General features: G+C 42.7%; 1 protein-coding gene across 2 annotated transcripts in view; it reads left to right on the forward strand.

Moving 5' to 3' along the window:
• NRIP3 (nuclear receptor interacting protein 3) overlaps positions 1-21,641 on the forward strand; it is a 738,043-nt gene that overhangs the window by 487,138 nt on the left and 229,264 nt on the right. For both annotated transcript variants that reach the window (XM_069623692.1, XM_069623693.1), the window contains one exon: positions 4,702-4,841. In XM_069623692.1, coding sequence (XP_069479793.1) covers positions 4,702-4,841 — 140 coding nt within the window. The remainder of the gene's footprint in view (positions 1-4,701; positions 4,842-21,641) is intronic.

Here is a 21,641-nt window from a genome sequence, read left to right on the forward strand (position 1 = left end):
CCTCCTCCTTTATGATCTTGAAAAAGTAATAAAGGAAAAGGACCTGTACTCGAAATATCAAATAGGATTTAGGAAGGGAATGAGTATGTCGTTAAATGCTGCCATTATGGCCTATATGATAGATGGCACAAGAGGAAAGAACTCTCAATCTGTCTACATAGTCATGATAGACATGACGTCAGCATTCGACAACGTAGTACGTAATATCTTGTGGAACAAAATGAGAACTATGGGTATTCCTTCAGTGCTACTTTACTGGTTTATTAAACTCTACACAAACACTTCCTATAAAATTAAAATCTCTGCTGATGGCAGAACTACTGAACCAATAAGCACATCCATTGGGCTCAAGGAAGGTTGCAATCTTGCGGCAATATTCTTTAACTTATATCTTTCAGATCTTGATAAAAAATGGGAACATAGTAATCTGTTCTCGGTTAAAGTTGGGTCTATGCATCTGAAATGGATTGCGTTTGCAGACGATATTATTATTGTTGACCCCACTCCAGCAGGACTGCAAATTAAGCTATCACTTTTTGAGGAATTTGCAATCGCTCATAACCTGGCACCTAATCCTTCAAAGACTGCTATTTTGAAATTTGGCACCAAACAGAACAGCAAGGGATATTGTTGGGAGATTATGAAAACACAGATCCCTAGCTCGATCAGCGCGATCCACTTTGGCTACAATCTCTCACTTCAACATTCAATCAACGCTTGGACAGACTTAATTAAAAATAAGACTCGCCCACTGCTGTCCCAACTGAAAATGATTTACTCAAAATTCTGTAAATTTTCATTAATTCCAATGATTGATTTTTTTACATTAAAAATTGAAAGCATCATCTTATATTCTCTTTATCTGTTTGTGTGACATGCGTGCAACTTTAGATTGTATTCAGGGATCACTGATAAAAAGTGCAATGCACCTACCAATGTCGGTTCCAAATGCAGTGATTCGTCACAAGCTTGGCCTTGTGGCATTATCTGGACGCTGGCAATGGCAACAATTATGTTGCTATGAAAAAATCCATTTTCCTCCAAAAAACTCACTATATGAAGATCTGCAAAAAATGTTGGGTTCCACTAATTTTGCTTGCTTTTCTCAATATCAATCTAAAATGGAACACGTATTAAACATTGTATGCATCTCAATTGAAGATTTTCATCGGCTTCCAGGGTATGCCAAAAGGAAGCTTTTTGAACAAGACTGGAGGCTGACAATAGTAAGATTGTAGTTTTACAAATTGTATAGGGAATATGGTGCATTCATCAGACAACGTACTCCTATACTTGAACATGTCGTTTTCTTTCCATGTAACCATACCAGAAAAGCTTACATATGGTATAGAATGAACTTATATTACACTAGAGAAAGAATTGCTAACTGGAGTAACAAAGATGAACCTAAACAATTTGGATGTCGCTTTCCTTCATACAATGAGCCCTTTGAAACATTGAAACATCTTATTCTCGAATGTCCTCATTTCAAAGCAATGCGTACTAACCGCCTGATGAAATTTGTAAATATTGATTTTAAGGACTGTTTGCAACTTCTATGGGCCCGCATTATGCAAGGTGTACATAAGCCGTTGATTTATGAATTGGTAAGTCTGTGTAAGCACATAGAAAAAGAGCTGCTTACCTTCAACAATTAAAAGACATTCAAGGCATATGGTGATAACCTTCTCTTATTTGGTAAAACACAAATGTCTTTGTAAATATTTTATTGTTTTAAGATTGTGTTTATTTTTTGTAAAGGTTCTACATTTGTATTTGAACCATAAACAAATAAAAAATAAAAAAAATACAACTTGTTTTTACCCTCACTATCCTACATATAATGAGAGCCTTGGTCTTTCCAGATCAGACACAATTTACGGCTGTTTTTTGCAGAACCACCCATTAAGATAAAATATTATTTCTGTATGGAAGTGTGGCCCAGTTTAAGTGCTGCACACAATATTTTGAAGGTGATTCTGGCTTCTGGAGGCAGCCAATGTACTCAGAGGAATATGGGGATGTGGCATGATTTTTCTCTCGTGATGAGCCACACATCAGAGTTAATGATGTTTTTAGATTGGACTGGTCCATATGTGCTAGAACCATGAACTGAAGAGAGTTTTTGATGTCCTCTTGTGGGATGCGGTATCCCTTTCTTCAGTAAATATAGAGGCAGTTCTCTTCTCACTGTCCATATGCTTGTGAAAGTTAGTTAAAAGGTTAGGTGAGAGGGGGCTCCAGACTTGTAGGCAGTGTTGTCATAAGTTTTTTTTCTCCCTATGAACCAGCCAATTCCCTTTATCCTGTATGGCGTTCACAATCAACAGAGGGATGGTTAAGGGCTCTGCAGACCTGGCTTTGATCAAGTAAACAGGACGCCTCCTCCTGGCCAAACTCCTTAGCTTCTTTGAGAGCCTGGAAGGCCCTTTGTTCATTAGGGCGGCTTATGGAAGCCCACCTATGACCTTTTCAGTTAATTATCTTTTCTGCTTTCCCAAAGCCCTTGTTGATGAAGGAGGAATTAGCCTGAGAGTTAGATGCCAATCCATTCCAATCCCTTCTCTCTTGGAATTGTTTTGTTAAAGTGAATATAAGAGTTTTGAGTGGCATAAGCCATTTGTATCCCTAACTTCCCCTATACTCAGAAACGTTGGCTCAGATATATGTAAGACATTTGACCTTCACTGGGGCACGCCCCTAAAATTTCCCATCTCTTCAATTTGCTCTACCATTCTTTGCCCGAAGGGAAATGTGCTTTCCGGAGGGGCATATTCCAGGGCTCAGGAGTTCACCCATCCTGCGTTGGCCATTTTCTATAAAGATTGTGCGTAAAGAGGAAATTAACCATTTACATATTGCAGCAGTGCCTGCAGTACACTTACCTCTGTAAAAATGTGCAATGGCCTTGTTTAAGACTATGGAAAATTGCCATGCAAATCTCTAAAAGAGACTCAAGAAGGTAATACATTTCACCTTCAATATCAGCATAGACATTTGTTGAAGGACAGTAAGTTCACTGCATAGACAGTGGGCCTCATTACAAGTTTGGACATAGCCATGCCGTTTTTAGCGGCATTGCTACCCCCAAACTCGGGTCCCGCAAACGGGGACTTACCGGGCCATTCCGACCTTGGAGGGCCCGGTAATTCCCTTTCGCGGGACACGGACCTGGTACGTCCCCATTCCCATTTGAGCCCACATAGGGCTCAAATGGGAATGGGGAGGATGCTAACAACGGGCCCGTTAATGACAGGCCTGTTGTTAGCATCCTGGACTGCTAGCGGGTCCCGCTCTGCACATCTGGTCTGGCCAGGCGTACAGAGCAAGACCCGCAGCAGAACTCGTAATGTATCGCCCCGGAATGAATGGTGCCGTCAATTACCAGCACCGGTCATTCCGTGGCCGCCACAGTTGTAATGAGGCCCAGTGACTCTTCCAAAATACAGATTGCCACAATAGACATATTAGTGTGGTAATGCAGATATTCTGAATTTAAAGTAGACCATCTTTTTTGAACCTTGATGTTTCTATTATGCTGTTAGAAATTGTTTTAAATTGCATTTTTTTTTACTTTTGTACTTTTTTGGTATTTGTTAAATTTTTCTGTCGGTTGCATGTTTCTGTTTATAGCTTCTTGAAAGTGGCGGCAACTGTCGATAGACACAGAGTGCATGCTTTCGTTGTTGTCACACTTTCCAACTGGTCAACACTCTACATTGTCAAGTTTTCACTGTTACCAACTTTCACTGATGTTACTGTAACTGTAGAATTGATGCAATCTCCCAGTACAATGCCCAGGCCATTTTACCTATTGCTCAAAAATATTTCAGTTTCATACTGCTCTTAAAGGACCATTCCAGGTTTGCATATCCACCTGAAAATGACTTGTCCAAAAAACCCTTTTGACCGAACACATGCCAAGTCTTATCATTGCTATCTTTAACATACACACTAGCTGACACATGGTTGTGGAGTAGTTAGTTGTATTAGTTGCACATTCACCCCAACAGATGTTTCTTGTTATCTTACTCAAGGATACTCATTTTACCAACCGCAGAGGATGAAGGTATGAATGCACCTGCTGGCATTTCAAATCTGTTATCATGGGGTCAACACAGAGCCTTGTAGTGGATGCATTTTCCCACTGAATCTGTTTCAACCATGGTATGCTACTTGGTGACACACACACCAAACCAAAATACATGTACACCTACATTACCTACATTTCTTTTTGTGGTGAAGACATATTCACTTTCTTTCCTCCTGGTCTTTTTGGTCTCCCAAGGCCTTATGCAGAATGCAGGAAGCCAGGAAAGAAGGTGGCAATAGCTTGCTTCTTGAAAGTGTTTCCAGAAGAGCCCAGTTCAGCTTCACTGCTTGATCATGTGTAAATACAGTCCTGCCATGTAACGGTACTGAGGCCGGGGCAGCCCTCACACCACCTCCACATGTCCATTTGTGACTCAGCAAGACTTTCACCGCACCACACACAGATATGCACAAGATGTAGAGCTGTCTCACTTGGGTGAAACAAAAGGTCTGAAAAGCCTGCACTAATCTGTCAGCTCCTCCTTAAGGGCTAGAGGGGAACGGCCCCACCATCCACTATGGAGGATCTACGACTAAGCATTTATTTTCAAATGTGCTTACTAATTTAGTTTACTGATGGCTTGAAATGCAGTGTCCTTTTTCATATAGGTTGAAAGAACGTGTCAAGACTAACAAGAATGAAGATGAAAATATTTCTTTGCCACAGCATGTAAAAACTCTTGGACAGGTAGAACATCTGACTGTTACCATGGGGGCCTTAACAGTAGATTGTTCAGCAGTGGTTATAGGTAAGTTGAACATGGAAAGTTTTATATTTATGAATCTAATATATAATATATATGTTTTGATTTTAATTCCTGCTTTGAGATATCTATATAATTGAGGTTGAATGATTTTGTTAAATTGCTTTTACTGATTTGTTGTGACATGGGGCTTGTTTGAAGAACACATATCAAAACACTAGGAAAGCAAAGAATTACATTTCGAATTGCTTGTGGGTAGCTCATTTTTTGTTTAACTATCTATGTACAAAACAATAACAAAATACTCAGAGTAAATAATCACAGTAGCGAAATTGAAAGCAAAGTAAACTCTTCAAATGCTAGAAATCCTTCCTTGAACTTAGTGATTTAAACTTCAATCCAATGATGTATTGTAGATATGGGCATCCACTCAAGAAAAGTACAAAGAAATGGGAGGAAAAAGGGGCAGTCAAGACAGCTTCCTAGCATTCAGGCATGTCATTCAATATATTTTAACCATAACCTATTCATTTAAAAAAATAAAAAAAATTAATTTAAAATTTTCATTTTCTCCAGTGCTGCCAGACTACTTATCTCAGTCAACCTATTTTCTACATCAGGTCTTATTTAATCTTCCATTTTGATTTTGGCAAAAAGGTGTGTTTTGGTATCATCATTTGTTTTGTGATCAAAAACCCAAGGTCCTTCTGGAACATCAAATATAACTTTTTAATGTAAGTCGAACATGATTACATCATCATTGAATTTCAACTGAGATGATGACAAAAGATTAATCCTCATAAAATGATTGTTCCAAATGGCCAGGAACTTAGCACAACTCCAAGCAAGTACATCTGTGTACTATTTGAATTATTAGAAGGCATGTCCAAACCTGTGGCCAGAGTTTAATACGATAGAGGAATTACCCACAGTGATATGAATAATGATTGAGCTATTGTAGAACCTAAATAAAAGGTAGTGGGCCTCATTACAATTGTGCCGGTCCAGAAACAACGGTGCCGGTAAGCCTACCGGCACAGTTGTTTCCAGACCAGCACACTACAACTCTGCGGGTGGGTGCCGTCCCGCCTGCCAGGGTCAGAGCTACTGGGCGGGATGGCACCCGCCTGCAGAGTTTTCAAGGAAACACTGGCACCGTTGTTAACAGTGCCAGTGTTCCTGTGTTCCCATTCCCAAGGAGTCTGTATGGACTCCATGGGAATGTAGACTAACACAATTACCGGCACCTGACTTCCCGGCCACCAGACTTGGAATAGCCCGGTGGCACTGGGAGGTCAGGCACCGGTAATTTTTTACGGGTCTGGCGGCAACCCACCGGTAGCACCAGCAGGGTTACTAATAAGGCCCAGTGTCTTTTTAAAAATGTAATCAGTCCATCTATATACTCATTTTCAATGATCATGCAATGCAAAATTACAATACAGAGACAGAATCCAAGAAACCCAATAGGGTCTGCAACGATTATCCTTGACTAATGGGCTACTTTCAAAATACATACTCTGATGCTCTCCCAGAATTTTTAGATAATCTCTCCAAATGATTGCTGTAAGAATCACTAATAATTGCCTTGGGAAAGTAGAAACTTTCCAGATATTTTTTACAACAAGTATTGGTTTAATGACCAAATATCTTATAGCACAGGTCTTCATAACCATCCTTGAATGTCAATTTTCATTGTAGACCAAGGGTGCAATTGTCTAAGGGACAGAAATTAATGTTTCATGCCCTTTATATGTGGACATCATATACTTATTTTAAATTGAAATTGTAAGTAAATAAAGCCTTCTAACGATAGTCGTATAAAAAAAATATGGTTAAATGAAGCAAAAACATGAAAACACAGCAATCTGGCTTAGCACCCCTCTTTAATTCTAGCCATTCTTAAAAAGACAGCTGAGGTTGTCTGATGGCATGTACTGAGTCAATTAATAGAACTAAAATATCTGGGAAACCAGAGTTACTCAAATTCCTGTAAAAAGTCTCCAACTCTATGAAGGCTTTTCCCCATCCAATCCTTACCCAGTAATCAAAACGGCAACAACTTTTTTCGAGATACTCTCTAATTGGAGGAAACATTCCACCAAACCAATGTTATAGTTTTGAGTATGATTTACAAAAATATATTTTAACCCATTTGTCAGAACCCCTATCAAAATGTTAAAGCTCATATTGTTAACCGTTTTTCAAATGTGGCATAGAATTCAACCATCGAGTCATGCAAGCCTGGCTAATTCACTTTTTGACAACCTCTTTATAGCCATACTTCTTTTCCTTTCTAGAAATTGGCTTAGTTCATGCTGGAGCCTTTCCCACTTTTAGCAGAAGAAGCTGAACATTCACTAAAATGCACAGTCTGCTTAGCATCATAGTCTTCAGTATGCACTTTTATAGTACTCCCCCAAAACATTATTGATTCACTAATCTTCCATGTTTCCATCCACATATTTAATTGAAACATTGAGACAATATTACTCTAATTTTCTTACTCTATAGGAGAGTGTTATATACATGACATGTATCTAGGGTGTGTTATATGAATGGCATGTATCTAGGGTGCCTGACAATAGGAGGAAACTGAGCTGGGTTGGGTAGGCTCATTCTAGAATGAGCCTGTGAGGTAAACCCATTCTGGAATGTGGAGTTCCTCACCTTGTTGTTGCTCAAGATTTGTCAGTTAAGCCTTGGTGGTTGGATGTGTTGGGGGTCTTATCTTATGCTTCTTATCGTAACAAGTTTCTCAATAAACAGTTTGCATAACTAACCTGGTGCGGTCCTTGACTCAACAATGGCAACGAGGATGGGATATTGAAGGAAGATTGCCGCCCGGACCGTCATCCAAAGACCCCCAACTCGAATTTCAGAAGGAGATCGCTGCCTGCTCTCCCCGCTCAGTTCTGCGGCCAGCTGCAGCAGAGAGGCGACTGGAGGAAGCAGTTCCAGGCGTGCAAGGTGGCTGGAGCCATGCCAGCTTTTGAGGCATCTGTATATGGCGTTCGGCGGAGCCATTGTTCTGCCGTTGCGGAGGGTCGCTCCCCAGAGGGGATTGCTTTCTTTTTCCCTCTTCAGCAGGAAGGCGAGTTCGCCGTGAGAACCTCCTCCTCCCCTTTTTCTCATCAAGATAAGGTGAGCTTTGTAGGCCCACCTGCCCGGGGCCGCCGCTTGCAGCAGAGCTGACATCGGTGCGCGTGAAGGAACTTCGCCTTCATACGCGCGTCCCCGATCACATGTCCGCGGCACGCAGCAGCAACCAGGAAGTGCTCCTGGATCGGAGCCGGGGAAGACGGATCGGCTGTTTTCCAGCACCCGCCCAAGGTTCGATTGGGAAGGCGGTGTTGGCGCGGAGCCTGGGGATTGTGGGGAGCATTTTCCTGAAAGTGGCGCTGTTTTTGCAAGCATATTGCTGAACACAGGTGAGAGTGTTGGTTGCAGAGACGCTGCGCGGTGCATCAGAGGAGTGAGTTAATACCTTATGCACGTCAGCCAGTGCATTTTGCAAGCATATTGCTGAACACAGGTGAGAGTGTTGGTTGCAGAGACGCTGCGCGGTGCAACAGAGGAGGGGGTTAATACCATATGCGCGTCAGCTAGTGCATCAATTGATCGTGATGTTTATGCTAATTCAGCTGTACTGTGGGGATTAAGTGGAAAGCAGAAAATCCATTGGCTGTGACGCCTATGTTTATTAATCCGCACTGCGTGGATTGAGTGGAAAGTAGCATTTTAATGTATTCAACCAACGTTCTGCATCCATCTTCTGAAGTGAAATTTTAGTTATGTCACTTTCCGGAGTTCCTGGCCCACAAGTATTTATGCCCTCCCCGGGTCCGCCCCAGGATCAAGTGGGCCCCCTGGAAGAAGGGTTTTCTACACTATGTCAAGGCCACCTGTGGGAACGGGATGTCAGTGGAACGCAAAGTGGCAATGTTGATGCATGTTCTTGGTTATGATGGTCAGAGGATATATGACACTCTTCCAGACATTACTGAACTAGACTTGGAAGGGGGATCTAATGGTTTTGATGAAGCTTTGGCTAAATTGGACAAACATTTTGAATCCAAAACAAGTACCACGATGGAACGATACCATTTTGGCATGAGATTTCAACATGAACGAGAAACAGTTGAAGATTACATTACAGCTCTAAGGCATTTGTCTTTACATTGTAAATTTGGTGCTGGTCTAGATGAACATATTAGGGATCAGATTATGCTCCACTGTTCGAATGATAAAATTTGCGAAGAAATTTGGCTGAAAGATGATCCCAACTTGGAGGAGGTTATAAGTATTGCAAAAAGGATTGAGCATACGTTACAGTGTGTGGCAAAATCGCCAGTTAAAGAGAGTAAGCCATCTCAGATTACTGAGGTCTTTAAAGGTGGGAGATAAGAGAGGTGCCATTCCAAAAGAAAAGAAGAAACAGAAAGTGAGATCTAGTAAACGTTATGAGAGTATTCAAAACAAAGGTGGGGGTAGTGAGCAGTGAAATAGACGCATCCAGAAAGATGGCACGCATTTTAATGTAAAAAGGGAAGCTAGGTTATGCTTTCGATGTGGTAGTGCGCGTCACTTGTCCACATCTCCCATATGTCCCAGAAGGCGTGCAAATTGTAGCATTTGTAAGAAATGGGGCCACTTCGAAAATTGTTGTAAGAACTATCGGATTGGTGGTGGAAGAGGGACCCTTCTAATTGAAGAGTATGAGAGTGCGTCATCTGAGGAAGGTGATTTGTCAGAGAATGAAATTGTTACTGTGCACATGGTACAGTGCACCGGGTCTGATGAATGTGAACACCCTTCTGCCTGGATAGAAGTGAATGGACATCAAGTAAAAATGCTAGCAGATTCTTGCTCAAAAATCACGTTGATGTCCAGAGTGGTATTAGAGAATGCGATAGGTGGTTCTATGAAATATTTGTTTCCTTCTGACAAGATCCCTGGTGGGTACAATGGAGACAAAATAGATATTTTGAGATGTTGTAATGCTGAGTTCAAGTTTAAAGGTAGAGTGACTTATGGAAAAATGTATGTTACAAAAAAGGGAGAAACTTTGCTTGGATGGAGGGAGCAGAGGGGGTTATGCATTGAGTTGAATCATAATAGTGAGGAACAAGTACTCAATGTGGCCAATATACCGGGGTCAAGTAGAAACACCTCTAAAGGTCATGAGATGATTTTGAAATACCCAGAGGTTTTTAGTGAAAGGATAGGATGTCTTAAAGGGATGGTGCATAAAATTGTTGTGAAAGAGGGAAGTAAACCAGTTGCAGCTAAACTCAGACCATTACCGTTCTTGATGCGGAGGGCTGTACGTGAGGAGCTAGTGTAGCTAGAAAAAGAAGGTATCATTGAGCCTGCCAAGGAAGTGGAATGGATTTCTCCAGTGGTGGTGGTGAAGAAAGGTAATGGAGATTTGAGAGTTTGTATTGACTTAAGGGAACTCAATCGGTGTGTTGTTGCTGATCGGCACCCACTTCCTAACATGGGAGAACTGTTGAGTAGAATTGGGAATGCTAAATTGTTTGCAAAACTGGATATGGCAAGTGCCTATCATCAGATCAGTTTGGATGTCGAATCTCGCAAATTAACCGCATTTATTACATATGAGGGGATATATCAATTTTGGCGCATGCCTTTTGGATTGATATCAGCATCCTCTGTATTTCAAAAGGTTATGGACAAGTTGTTAAAGGATGTCAGTGGAGTGTGGTGTTTCCAAGACAATATTCTCGTTTGTGGAAAGGATGAGGAGGAGGTGAAGGAAAGTCTGGATGTGGTTCTGGGAATTTTCAAAGCAAGAGGTATAACGTTGCGGGGAGAAAAGTGTGTGTTTATGACTTGTGTTGTCGATTATGTGGGTCATGAGATATCAGAGCAAGGTCTCAAACCAAAGAGGGATTTGGTAAACTCCATTATGAAAACTCAACCTCCAAAGAATAAAGCAGAATTGAGGTAATTTCTGGGTACCATTGAATTTTACCATCGTTTTGTTGAGAACTACGCTGACTTTGTGACCAATTTAAGGGCGTTGTTGAGAAAGGGCGTTGATTTTGACTGGAACAGGGAGTGTGAGAGAGAATTTGAAGAAATTAAAAGGAAGATTGATATGGCGAAACCTTTAGCGATGTTTGACACAAGCAAGAGGACTATTCTTTCTGTTGACGCTAGCGACACAGGCATAGGACTTGTGACGTTACATCCTGATGTTGATGGTACGGAGCTGGTTGTGATGCACGCCTCTCGCATGCTGAGAGGAGCAGAGCTTAATTATTCCGTTCTGGAAAAAGAAGACTTGGCGTGCCATTGGGGTATAGAAAAATTAAAGAACTTTGTGTGGGGTCAGGATTTTACATTACGAACTGCTCATAAACCACTTAAGTCGATATTTGAGAGTAAAGGCCTTGACAAAGTCTCAAGGAGGGTTGCCTGTTGGGTGACGAGATTACAGTGCCACAAATTTACTATAGAGGTTGTCACTGGTAGGGAGAATGTGTCGGCAGATCACGCTTCTAGGGTAAAATTGGAATATTGCGACAGTGAAGGTGGTAGGAAAATGTGTGGTGAAAGTGATATGGTTTTTGCTACAGTGAAGGCATTATACAAAAGCAAGAATGGATTAGTGTGTTGGAATCTGACGAAATGTGGAAGCGCATCATGAATTTTGTAAAGGAGGAATGGCCTGAGAAGAACTGTGTGGTGAGGAAAGATCGCTATGGGAAGTGTAGTTTGAACTGTCAGTGAAGGAGGGACTATTGTATCGGTGGGACAAATTGGTTGTTCCTGGGTGTCTGAGGGAAAAGGTGATTAAGTCTGCCCATCAAGGACATATAGGTGTGTGTAAGACCAAAGAGGTGATAAAGGCAGATTACTGGTGGCCAGGGATCGACCGTGAAATTGAAAGAGTTGTTGGTGCATGTACTGATTGTGTCAAATCGGGAAAGAATTTATTGGCGGTGTCCCAGCCGATGGTAAAATCAAATGCACCTGAGGGAGTGTGGCAGGATTTAGCAATGGATGTTTTGGGACCTGTTCACATGGGTGTGGGTCGGAGTAGGTTTATTCTTGTCCTGGTTGACACTTTCTCAAGGGGGACTGAGTTCAAGATAATGAGAGAAGTGACATGTCAGCGTATCATAGAATTTCTGGAATGTGTGTTTGAGAGGGAAGGCCTATCCAGGAGTATTCTCACAGATAATGGTCCGCAGTTTATGGGGAAGTTTTTCTTAGAATATCTTGAAAAGTGTGGTATTAGGCACAAAAGAACTGCTTCATATTATCCCCAAGGTAATGGTATGGTCGAAAGGGTTAATCGATGTGTCATGGAAGCCATCCGAGGAGCGAATGCATGCGGTCTAGACAGAGTGGCTGTGAGAGAAAGACTATACGCATTGCGTATGGCTCCAGGTCTTGAAACAGGTATAAGCCCTTTTGAACTTATGAGGGGCCGAAGGGCGAACACTTTGGTGTCGCCAGCTTGGCTGGGCAGAGCAAGAGAGACTGATGTGGTTGTGGATGTTGTGAGGAGAAGGATGGATATTCGCAAGGATAAATGGGTGAATACAATTAATGGAAAACACCCAAGAAAAGGAACTGTGGTTGAGGTTGGAGATTGGGTTCGTATAAGAAGAGCTGTGGTCTCAAAGAAAGGAGAGCCTCTGTGTACCGACCCAGTTACGGTTGTGCGAGTTTTCAGAAATGCTGTGGGTTTGGAAAGTGGTCAAATTTGGAATATGTCTAGGGTTGCGAAAACAAAGAGATAGGTCCACTTTATGCTTATGTGAATAGTTATATTTATATATATTGGTTTCGTTTTTGTGTTTTTAATCTTGCAAATGAAGAAACCTTGCTGTTTTTTTTTTATAGGGGAGGAGGGTGTGTTATGTAAATGACATGTATCTAGGGTGTCTGACAATAGGAAGAAACTGAGCTGGGTTGGGTAGGCTCATTATAGAATGAGCCTGTGAGGTAAACCCATTCTGGAATGTGGAGTTCCTCACCTTGTTGTTGCTCAAGATTTGTCAGTTAAGCCTTGTTGTTTGGATGTGTTGGGGGTCTTATCTTATGCTTCTTATCTTAACAAGTTTCTCAATAAACAGTTTGCATAACTAACCTGGTGCGGTCCTTGACTCAACAGAAAGTAACCTGCCATGCCTTTTGCTCACTATTGTAGAACATTGGCTTATTTCTTCTGAGCACAAACTCTGTCTTGTGTACAATAAACTGTCCAGATGAAGGAACTGTGTGAATGATGCTTATTTATTGAAGTTGTACATTTCTTTTTCACGACCCTTAACTACTCATATAATTTATTCTGGCAAATTCTTTTTTAGCTGTAGAAATACTCATTACTTTACTTGTATTCCATACTTTGAAAATATCGCATGACACCCCTAATATTTTGCACATAATTTACATTCAGTTCCCAGAGGTTATTTATTTCACCCACATCTTTATCCTCACTAAGGGGCATCCCTATATCTTGTTGCCCCCTCACATTAAAGGTCACATCAAAAAGCACACTGTCAGAAACATTGCAGCGTCAGCAATAATGATACTTCCAAACTCCACATTCAAAGCCCTAGACATAAATTCTTTCAAGGGCTACAACATGTCTATTTTTGAATAGGTCCAATATATCCAAACCCTCTAATGGGGGGCATGGCTAACTGGCCACGTGAGGAGATGTGTTTCCCGGAGGAGCTCCTTCCATCCGAAATTGATCCATATAATGAGTGCACCTGCAGGAGTCTATAACAGCTGTAAGAGCGGTTAATGTTTTATGAGGATCTGATGCGCCCCGACACGAAGTTTCATGCCCATAGGGCACTTGGAGAGCTGGGAGGTATGTGCACCTACGGTGGGGGCCTCTTAACAAAAAGGTAGTACAGGCAAACTATGTCCATACTATAAACTTGTGATAAACAGTTCTGTGGATGTTGGATCCTGGTAATGCCCCGGATTGATTTCAACACTGCAGCTAGACAGCCGACATGAGTTGTTGTGCAGATGGTCACTGTAAAATGACCGTTTGCATAACACAGACGAGATATATCAGGGAGTGCCCTAATTGACGCATCCTCAGTGACCGTGAGCAACTGAAATACTGGAAGCACCATACTGAGCGCCGGATAATAACGGTGGATTGCACAGCACCAGATATGGCTCGGCTGGGTCGACTCTCTACAACAGACCACATACAGAGGCACTGTCATTCAGGATGTGAACAAAGGAAGATGCTCTATTGCCTCTGGTGACCTGGGCAGTCTGTACCGTTGAGGCACTGTAAAGACTGCCTTTGGGATAACGTTGACGGATATATTGAGTGCCGGGACACGTGGCGCAGGCGAGATGGGTCCGTAAGCACCTCAAAGGCCCGCGGCTGGTGGGTAACGGAGACCGGGTTGCTGCTGACCCGACTCTGCTGAACGCTGAGGGGGAAGGTAGTACCTCCACGACAGATTAGGTCTTCTCCAAACAAGGCCCAGGGTGCCCCACTGTAGCTGCAATCAACCCGCAAGACCCGGAAAGAGGATCGCCAGAGAGGCCCTGGGTACCGTAATGGTGGCAAAGGTGACTAAGATGAAAGGGAAACAATCGTCGCTGGACATCTTCACAAGACCTGCTCAGACAGGAGAGGGGGGCAGCTCACAGGAGCAGACATCGCATGGGAAGTGCGGACAACCTAGAGAGGACCAGCAGATTCTGGCTGCCATCGCAGAACTGCAGACGGCTTGGGAATTGAAACTGGGAGAACTGAAGATCTCCCTAGAATCTAAAATCGATGCAGATAGCGTGGACGTAAATCTCCTGAGACAAGCCATCAGGGCAATAGCAGAACGCACGGGCATGCTGGAAAAAGAAGTAAAAGCTAATACAGAGACCTGTACTGGAAACGCTAAGGAGATACATACCTTACGGCAGAGGGTGATAGAGCAGAAGAAGCGTAAGGGAGAGCACGATGGAATAATATCTGGATCGTCTTACTTCCTGAAGAAGAAGGAAATCCCAACTCCACGGACTATATTGAGAACATGATGTTGCAGGAGATCGGCGCTGGGGCACTCTCTTAAAGATTTGCGGTGGAAAGAGCGCACCATGTCCAGACGAGGAGACCCCTACCAGGAGCCCCGCCGCGGACGATTATATCTAAAATTCTGAGATATAAGGACAGAGAAAAGATTCTTGAGCACTTTCGGAAGGGTGGAACGATAAACAGAGCGTCAGCAACGATCACCGCATACCCGGATTATACGTTCCTGGTCCAAAAGCAGCGTTTCAGTTTTGTGGCAGTAAAAAAGAGACTGCGTATGAAGTACAGACTGCTTTACCCAGTGAACCTAAAGGTGTTCCACAAAGACAAAGCGCTCTTTTTCGACTCCCCGGAGGATGCTGCTACATGGATGGACAGGATAAACTGCCCAGACAGGACGGAGGCCACAAACGTCAACTGAACGGGATAAGTGAAACGATGTTCCCTTTTTGAGAGATGGTGGGTCTGCCGGGTTGGGCCTGAACATTGTCTCCACTTGTGATATGTTAATGAGTAATGCTGGGGACGTCACCAAGACCAGTGTATCGCCATACATGACACACTGTACATGCTGAAAAATATTTAATGCGTAGAGGGATAGATGCACTGAGATTAGATTATGGGAGCAATGTCAGAGAAGGCAACCTTATCCCCATTAATTAGATTAGTTAGGATATTAGTTGTATAGTATCCACCTGCTGCGACCCTTACGCCGGCACTAGCCGGACAAGGGCTGAGATGCAGAGGAGCCTGAGATCCAGGGATGGAGCTGGGCAACAGTTGGGGGTGGGAGTTGGGTTAAATGGAGGGTAAATATGAGGGGAGTTCAGTTGAGAAACAGTTGGGGGGGTAAGGAGGGAGTTATTAAGAGGGGAGAGTCCGCTATTACAGCTTAATCTGCTTAGAAGGAGAAGGGGGCGTTGGCAGGTGGAGTACAGTACAGCAGTTATGGGTGACTTGAGAATAATGACCTAGAATGTACGCGGATTGAATAGTTATATTAAACGAATCAAAATGATGATGTACTTGAGAAGGCAGAAGATAGACGTAGTGCTGCTACAAGAAACCCACTTAACCAAAGATAAATTGGAAATGATTAAGAGGAAATGGAAGGAACCCAAAGTGGGAGCTACATACTTAATGTATGCTAGAGAGGTACTCATATGGATAGCACCTCACATCCCTTTCAAATTGCTACAACAGGAGGTAGATATATATGGTAGGATGGTGCGGTTGAGAGGGTTAGTGAGGAATAAAAAGGTGAATATTATTAATATTTATGCCCCGAATAATGATGCTACTGCGTATTTCAGGGGCCTGTATAGCAAGATCAGCCCATATGCAGATGAAACCGTGGTAATGGGGGGAGACTTCAATTGTATATTAGACCCTAAGCTTGACCGATCTGATAGCAAAATGACCAGACCGAATCCTGCAGAAAAGGCTCTAGATGCTCTTATACAAAACTTTCAGTTGATTGATGTATGAAGAAGGCTACATCCGCAACACAGAGGATATTCACATTACTCGGCCCCTCGTGACTTGCCCACTAGCTTAGATTATGTATTTGTAACCGATATTATAGAGGAGGCTATAAAAAGCGCAGACTATAGGGCAGCAGTCCTGTCGGATCATGCGCCGCTGTTCATAACATGGCAGATCTCCCCGCCCAGAACAAGGATACCGACATGGAGGCTCAGAGCTGAAGCGCTAAGAGATGCCATATTTAGAGAGGATCTGAGGAAGTCCATAAAAGAGTATTTTGAGATAAACACAGGAGCGTACGCTCAGCCGGCACGCTTTGGGAGGCATTTAAGGGATGGTAGTGAGAGGGGGGGCAATCTCGAGGTCGAAAGGGTTACAAGGCAGCATATTAGAGGACTTGCTACGTACGGGAAGTGACAATGAAGATAAAATGCAGGACGGTGGGGATCCCCTGGGAGAGACAGCAGACATACAACCGCTGCAGGAAACATGTAGAGCCCACTGGGAACGATTGAGCAACTTAAATTACAGGAAATACATAGAGAGGCAACATGCAGAAGGCGATAAACCGGGTAGATTGCTAGTTTGGTTATGTAAGAACGAAACCCCTAGACAGGTGATACGAGAAATGCATAGGAGTGATGGCTCAGTGGAAGATACCCAAGAGGGAGTAAATGACTGCTTCTATAGATATTATCAGGAGTTGTACTCTGACAGGATCGAGGATGAGGATATTAACTTAGTGGAGGCCCTGGAAGAGATTGATCTACCTAAGCTCACAGTGTCAGATAGAGAAAGATTAGAAGCATCACTCACAATAGAAGAACTAGAAAACGTGATTAGGACCCTACCCACTCATAAAGCCCTGGGAGCGGACGGTCTTCCGAGTGAGTTTTATAAAATGTACATGGCTGACCTGCTTCCGCTGATGCTAGCCATGCTGAACGAGGCGTTTGACAACAGCAGGCTACCAGGGACCCTTCGGGAAGCAATCATTATCCCACTCCTCAAACCAAGACAACCTACCACTGATTGTGGATCCTATAGACCACTATCGATGTTAAATCAAGACAGTAAAATACTTACTGCTTTGATGGCTAACCGGTTGAGACCATTGATAAATACCCTAATACACCATGATCAGACGGGATATATCCCCCGGAGGTGCATCTCAGATAACCTAAGGTGGTTGCATCACATTATAGATCAAACGAAAGGGAGCTCCCAAGACATAGCTACAGTGTCGCTAGACGCAGTTAAAGCCTTTGACGGCTGTTCTGGAAAAATGTGGGATGGGGCCAGCTTATTTGAAGTGGGTTGCATTATTATATAGCGAACCGGTGGCACACGTCCAGACAGGATCGGTCACCTCAGAGAGGTGGACCCTAAGTAGAGGTACCAGGCAGGGGTGCCCTTGGTCCCTGATGCTTTTTATACTTGCATTAGAACCATTGGTGGCATACCTGAGGCACCACTATAATGAGATAGGAATCAGTACGAAGAGGGGTCAGCACCTGATATTGCTATACGCCGATGACATGCAACTATACCTAAAATATCCTGAGGAAAACTTGCAGTTTATCCTGGAAGTTTTCGAACGATATGCAATGATATCGGGTATAACGTTTAACCCCCAGAAATCTACTATGTTCCTCCTAGGTAGATACGTGGGTTTAAAGAAACACGAGTTACCGGTGTTACAGATCGGGTAGGCGACAGATACTTTTTGGTACCTAGGAGTGAACATATAATCACAAAGTGGAAGATGAACATAAGAATAACATGGAGAAGGAGGTGAAGGGTATTGAACGCAGTATCGATTTTTGGGAGCAGCTGCCTTTGACTATGATGGAAAGGATGGCACTGCTGAAGATGATAGTGTTGCCCAGGTCAATTCACAACTTTGCTAATGTCCCATATATGATAGCGAGAAGGTTCTTCAATAGAGTGCACAGCATATGCAGGGGGTTTATCTGGCGTAACTCTAGGAACAGGATAGCCCTCTGGAAATTACAGAACCCGCATGATCAGGCAGGCATTAAACTGCCTAATTTTGAAGTGTACTACTTGGCGGGCCAGCTCCAGTATGTAGCTAGATGGCTGTCAGGGGACACCACATCAGAGTCTAGATTGCTGAGAACATAATGTACACCTTATTTTCTGAATGAGTGGATATGGGTGGCAGACCCGTTGATGCATGAGGGATCGGCACTGTTGGCCCTTGGTAGGAGGATCTGGCAATGGACCTGTGGACTGATAAGGAGACCGCTGCCGTACTCTCTGCAAGTCCCCTTAGTGACGCTGAGAGGCGTAGACGAACAACTCAGGAGAAATATCAGGGAACACCGGGAACCAGTATGGGTGTCGACCATGGGGGATGCATGGCAAGGTGAAGAAAGGCTTGAGTTCGATGCACTGAGGGATGAGAAGAGGCAACATGGTGGGCAATACATCACATATGCTAGGCTAATGGTGTTGGTCAGGAAAACATGGTCGGAGGTGGAGCTGGCGCAGCAGCCAGATGCAGCCATAGAAATGTTCCAGGCAGTGTCTGATGGGGGCCATGAAATCTCCCGGATATATGATATAATGGTGTCTAATGTAGGAAAAGAAGTGGTACTGTTAAGATGAGACTGGGAAGGACACAGCGGAGAGACCATGAGTGATGGGCTGTGGGGGAGGGTACAGAGATACCATAAGAAAGTATCAAGGAATGTCAGGCTACAACAGATACAATTGTATATCACCCATAGGGCATATATGACTCCCCAGAAAATTACTAAGTTCACACATGCAACTGCACAATATTGCTCGAAATGTGGGGGAGAAGGAGCTGGGACGGCGCATATGTTGTGGGCATGCCTGGAAATAACAAGGTACTGGGCGGAGGTGGCGACCCAACTAGCAGACAAGGGGATTGTATTGAAGGTAGACACCCTGTGGGCGTGTATAGTGGGAGGATTCCCAAGACCACACAAACTTAAACACGTCAGTAAACTTAAGGATCTGGCCTATGTACTAGCAAAACGCAGAATAGCCATGGGTTGGAAGGCTAGCAGGAGACCTAGTGCAGAGGTCTGGTGGCAGGATCTGTTGAAATGGTCAGTCGTTGAAGCGGTGGTGTGGAGGGAAGCGGTGAGTAGATGGGGTTGAAAGACTCAGAATCGCTGACGGCCTGGCTACATTTGATTGCATCATTACCGGGTTCGGGACTTGATGAGTCTGGAGCTGGCGACACCCCGGATAGCACAGAGGAGGGATCGAGCATAGATGAATAAGACAGAGTTGTGATCGCGGGACTCGGGGGAGGGGGGTGGAGAGGGTGGTGGGTGGAGAGGGAATTGATATGTGTTTTGTTTTTTTGTTGCCACCATGTTGGGGTGCATTGTGTGTAGTTTGTTGCTGAAACTAATAAAAAAAGATTTTTTTTAAAAAACTCAAATTATCTGCCAGATCAAAATGTATATTTTAATAACCACAAGCCCATAATCTTTCTATCATCTCAAACATTTATTCCAGAATATATCTCCAAATTTGGTTCAGGAACAATATTAAAATGACTTGCCAATTTTGTTTTCTCATAGTTTAAGGTACCAAGTATCCTTGATGCATCCTAAAATATATTATGAATCCTGATTGGAGCATCGTTATTGCCAAGTAGTTATGAAACAACATTAACATGTATCTTGATGTAGTACAACATTGCTCCCCTACAGGTGTTTAACGCTATCATTAAATGGGCGCACACATGTCTTGTGAGATAGATTTTAAAACACCTTAGATTTCGAGAAACATATAATGCACACTTTCCGGTCATCTCCACTCTTCAAAAGAAGACCCAAATCCTTCTCTGACATATGTAACTTCATGCAATGTAAAAACGTTATTTTCTTTTCTGTTTCAAAGGACCACACTTCTTAACCTCTGGGATGTCCTCTTGGGAGCATTTAATTTCCTTAATTTATTAACCTTGTCTGTATCATTACAGAAGGATGCCAAACATATGCAAAACAGTTTGACCCCAACGACTCAGGGACCAGTCCAGCCCCTACAGCTTAGTCTTGCCACTCTGCAAACAGACTACAGTGAGCTACTGTTTTGGCCCTGGATATACACCTCCCAATAAGGGATACCCATTTCAGTGCATTTACTGTGTAATAAGAGCTTTACAAATTATGATAAAATGCATCCACCTCAACTATCAAATAGGTGGACATGCCTAAAAACCCTAGACAAACTATATATGCAACAAAATGATCAAATGAATAGAAATTATGGTTACATAGTAATTCTAAAAATAGTTAATAATAATAAAAGGTGAACAAACATAAAAATATAAAATAAATAAATGCAAAACTGGCCAATTACAACCACAGTGGGATTTGCTCCATATGAAAACACCTCTCCCAGGACTGGAATACAGTTAGACCCCAACTCAGAACCAAAGCTTCGAGGTACCTTGCCAAAGGAGGATGAAATTCACTTAAAAGAGAAAAATATTACAGATGAAGAAAGTACTAGAGTTAATGCTTCTTAGCCTCGTAAATCTCTGGCTAGTATGCTTTTTTATTAGCTTGTATGTCCCATTACAGAATGGGGCCAGTCATGTACCTCTGAACGAAGTATATAATAACATTGAATCTGTTCACAAACACATTTCACTAACAACACACACAATGCCCGACAACAATTTAGATGCCTTATGTGAAATGGCACAATCTGGACGGATTTACCCTGGGCCTGTTGGTTTATGATTTAACTTGTGCATCTGCAATAAAAGGAGAGAGGTTTTTAGGCATACGTTCCTCTTCTATTCAAGAGCAACTTTCTGGATACCAGTTTTAAAGGTTTGTATGTGGAGCCAAATTATCATTCAGAGAAGAAAAACCAGAGGCCCAATGCACAGTGTTTTAGTTATTTTAACAACTCAAATACATATTCTCAGGCACTGATGTGATTATTTCTGTAGTGTAGTAGTATGATTTAGAGAGAGGTACAGATACCAAAGGAGCCACTTAACATCTAATTCTCAACCAAGCCATTTTCACTAGACATCATTCCCTCACAAATAATACTTAGATGGTCTAATTACAGAGAGTAAAAAGAGTAAAACAATGAAATCCTTCTTTTTGGGACAAAGTATTGAGCAGGAACTCAATTGCTCAAATAGTTCACTTCTTATTCGTGAGCCGTTAGGCAAAAACATGTATGTCTAAGTCTTTCTTTATTTTCATATCATGTAATTTAATTGGGATTTGTATATATCAATGTACAGATCTGTATTGAATGATTCTATGTGTTAAGCTATAAAC

This window comes from Ambystoma mexicanum, chromosome 11 (genome assembly GCF_040938575.1).
Source record: "Ambystoma mexicanum isolate Mex_15411 chromosome 11, UKY_AmexF1_1, whole genome shotgun sequence".
NCBI lineage: Eukaryota > Metazoa > Chordata > Amphibia > Caudata > Ambystomatidae > Ambystoma > Ambystoma mexicanum.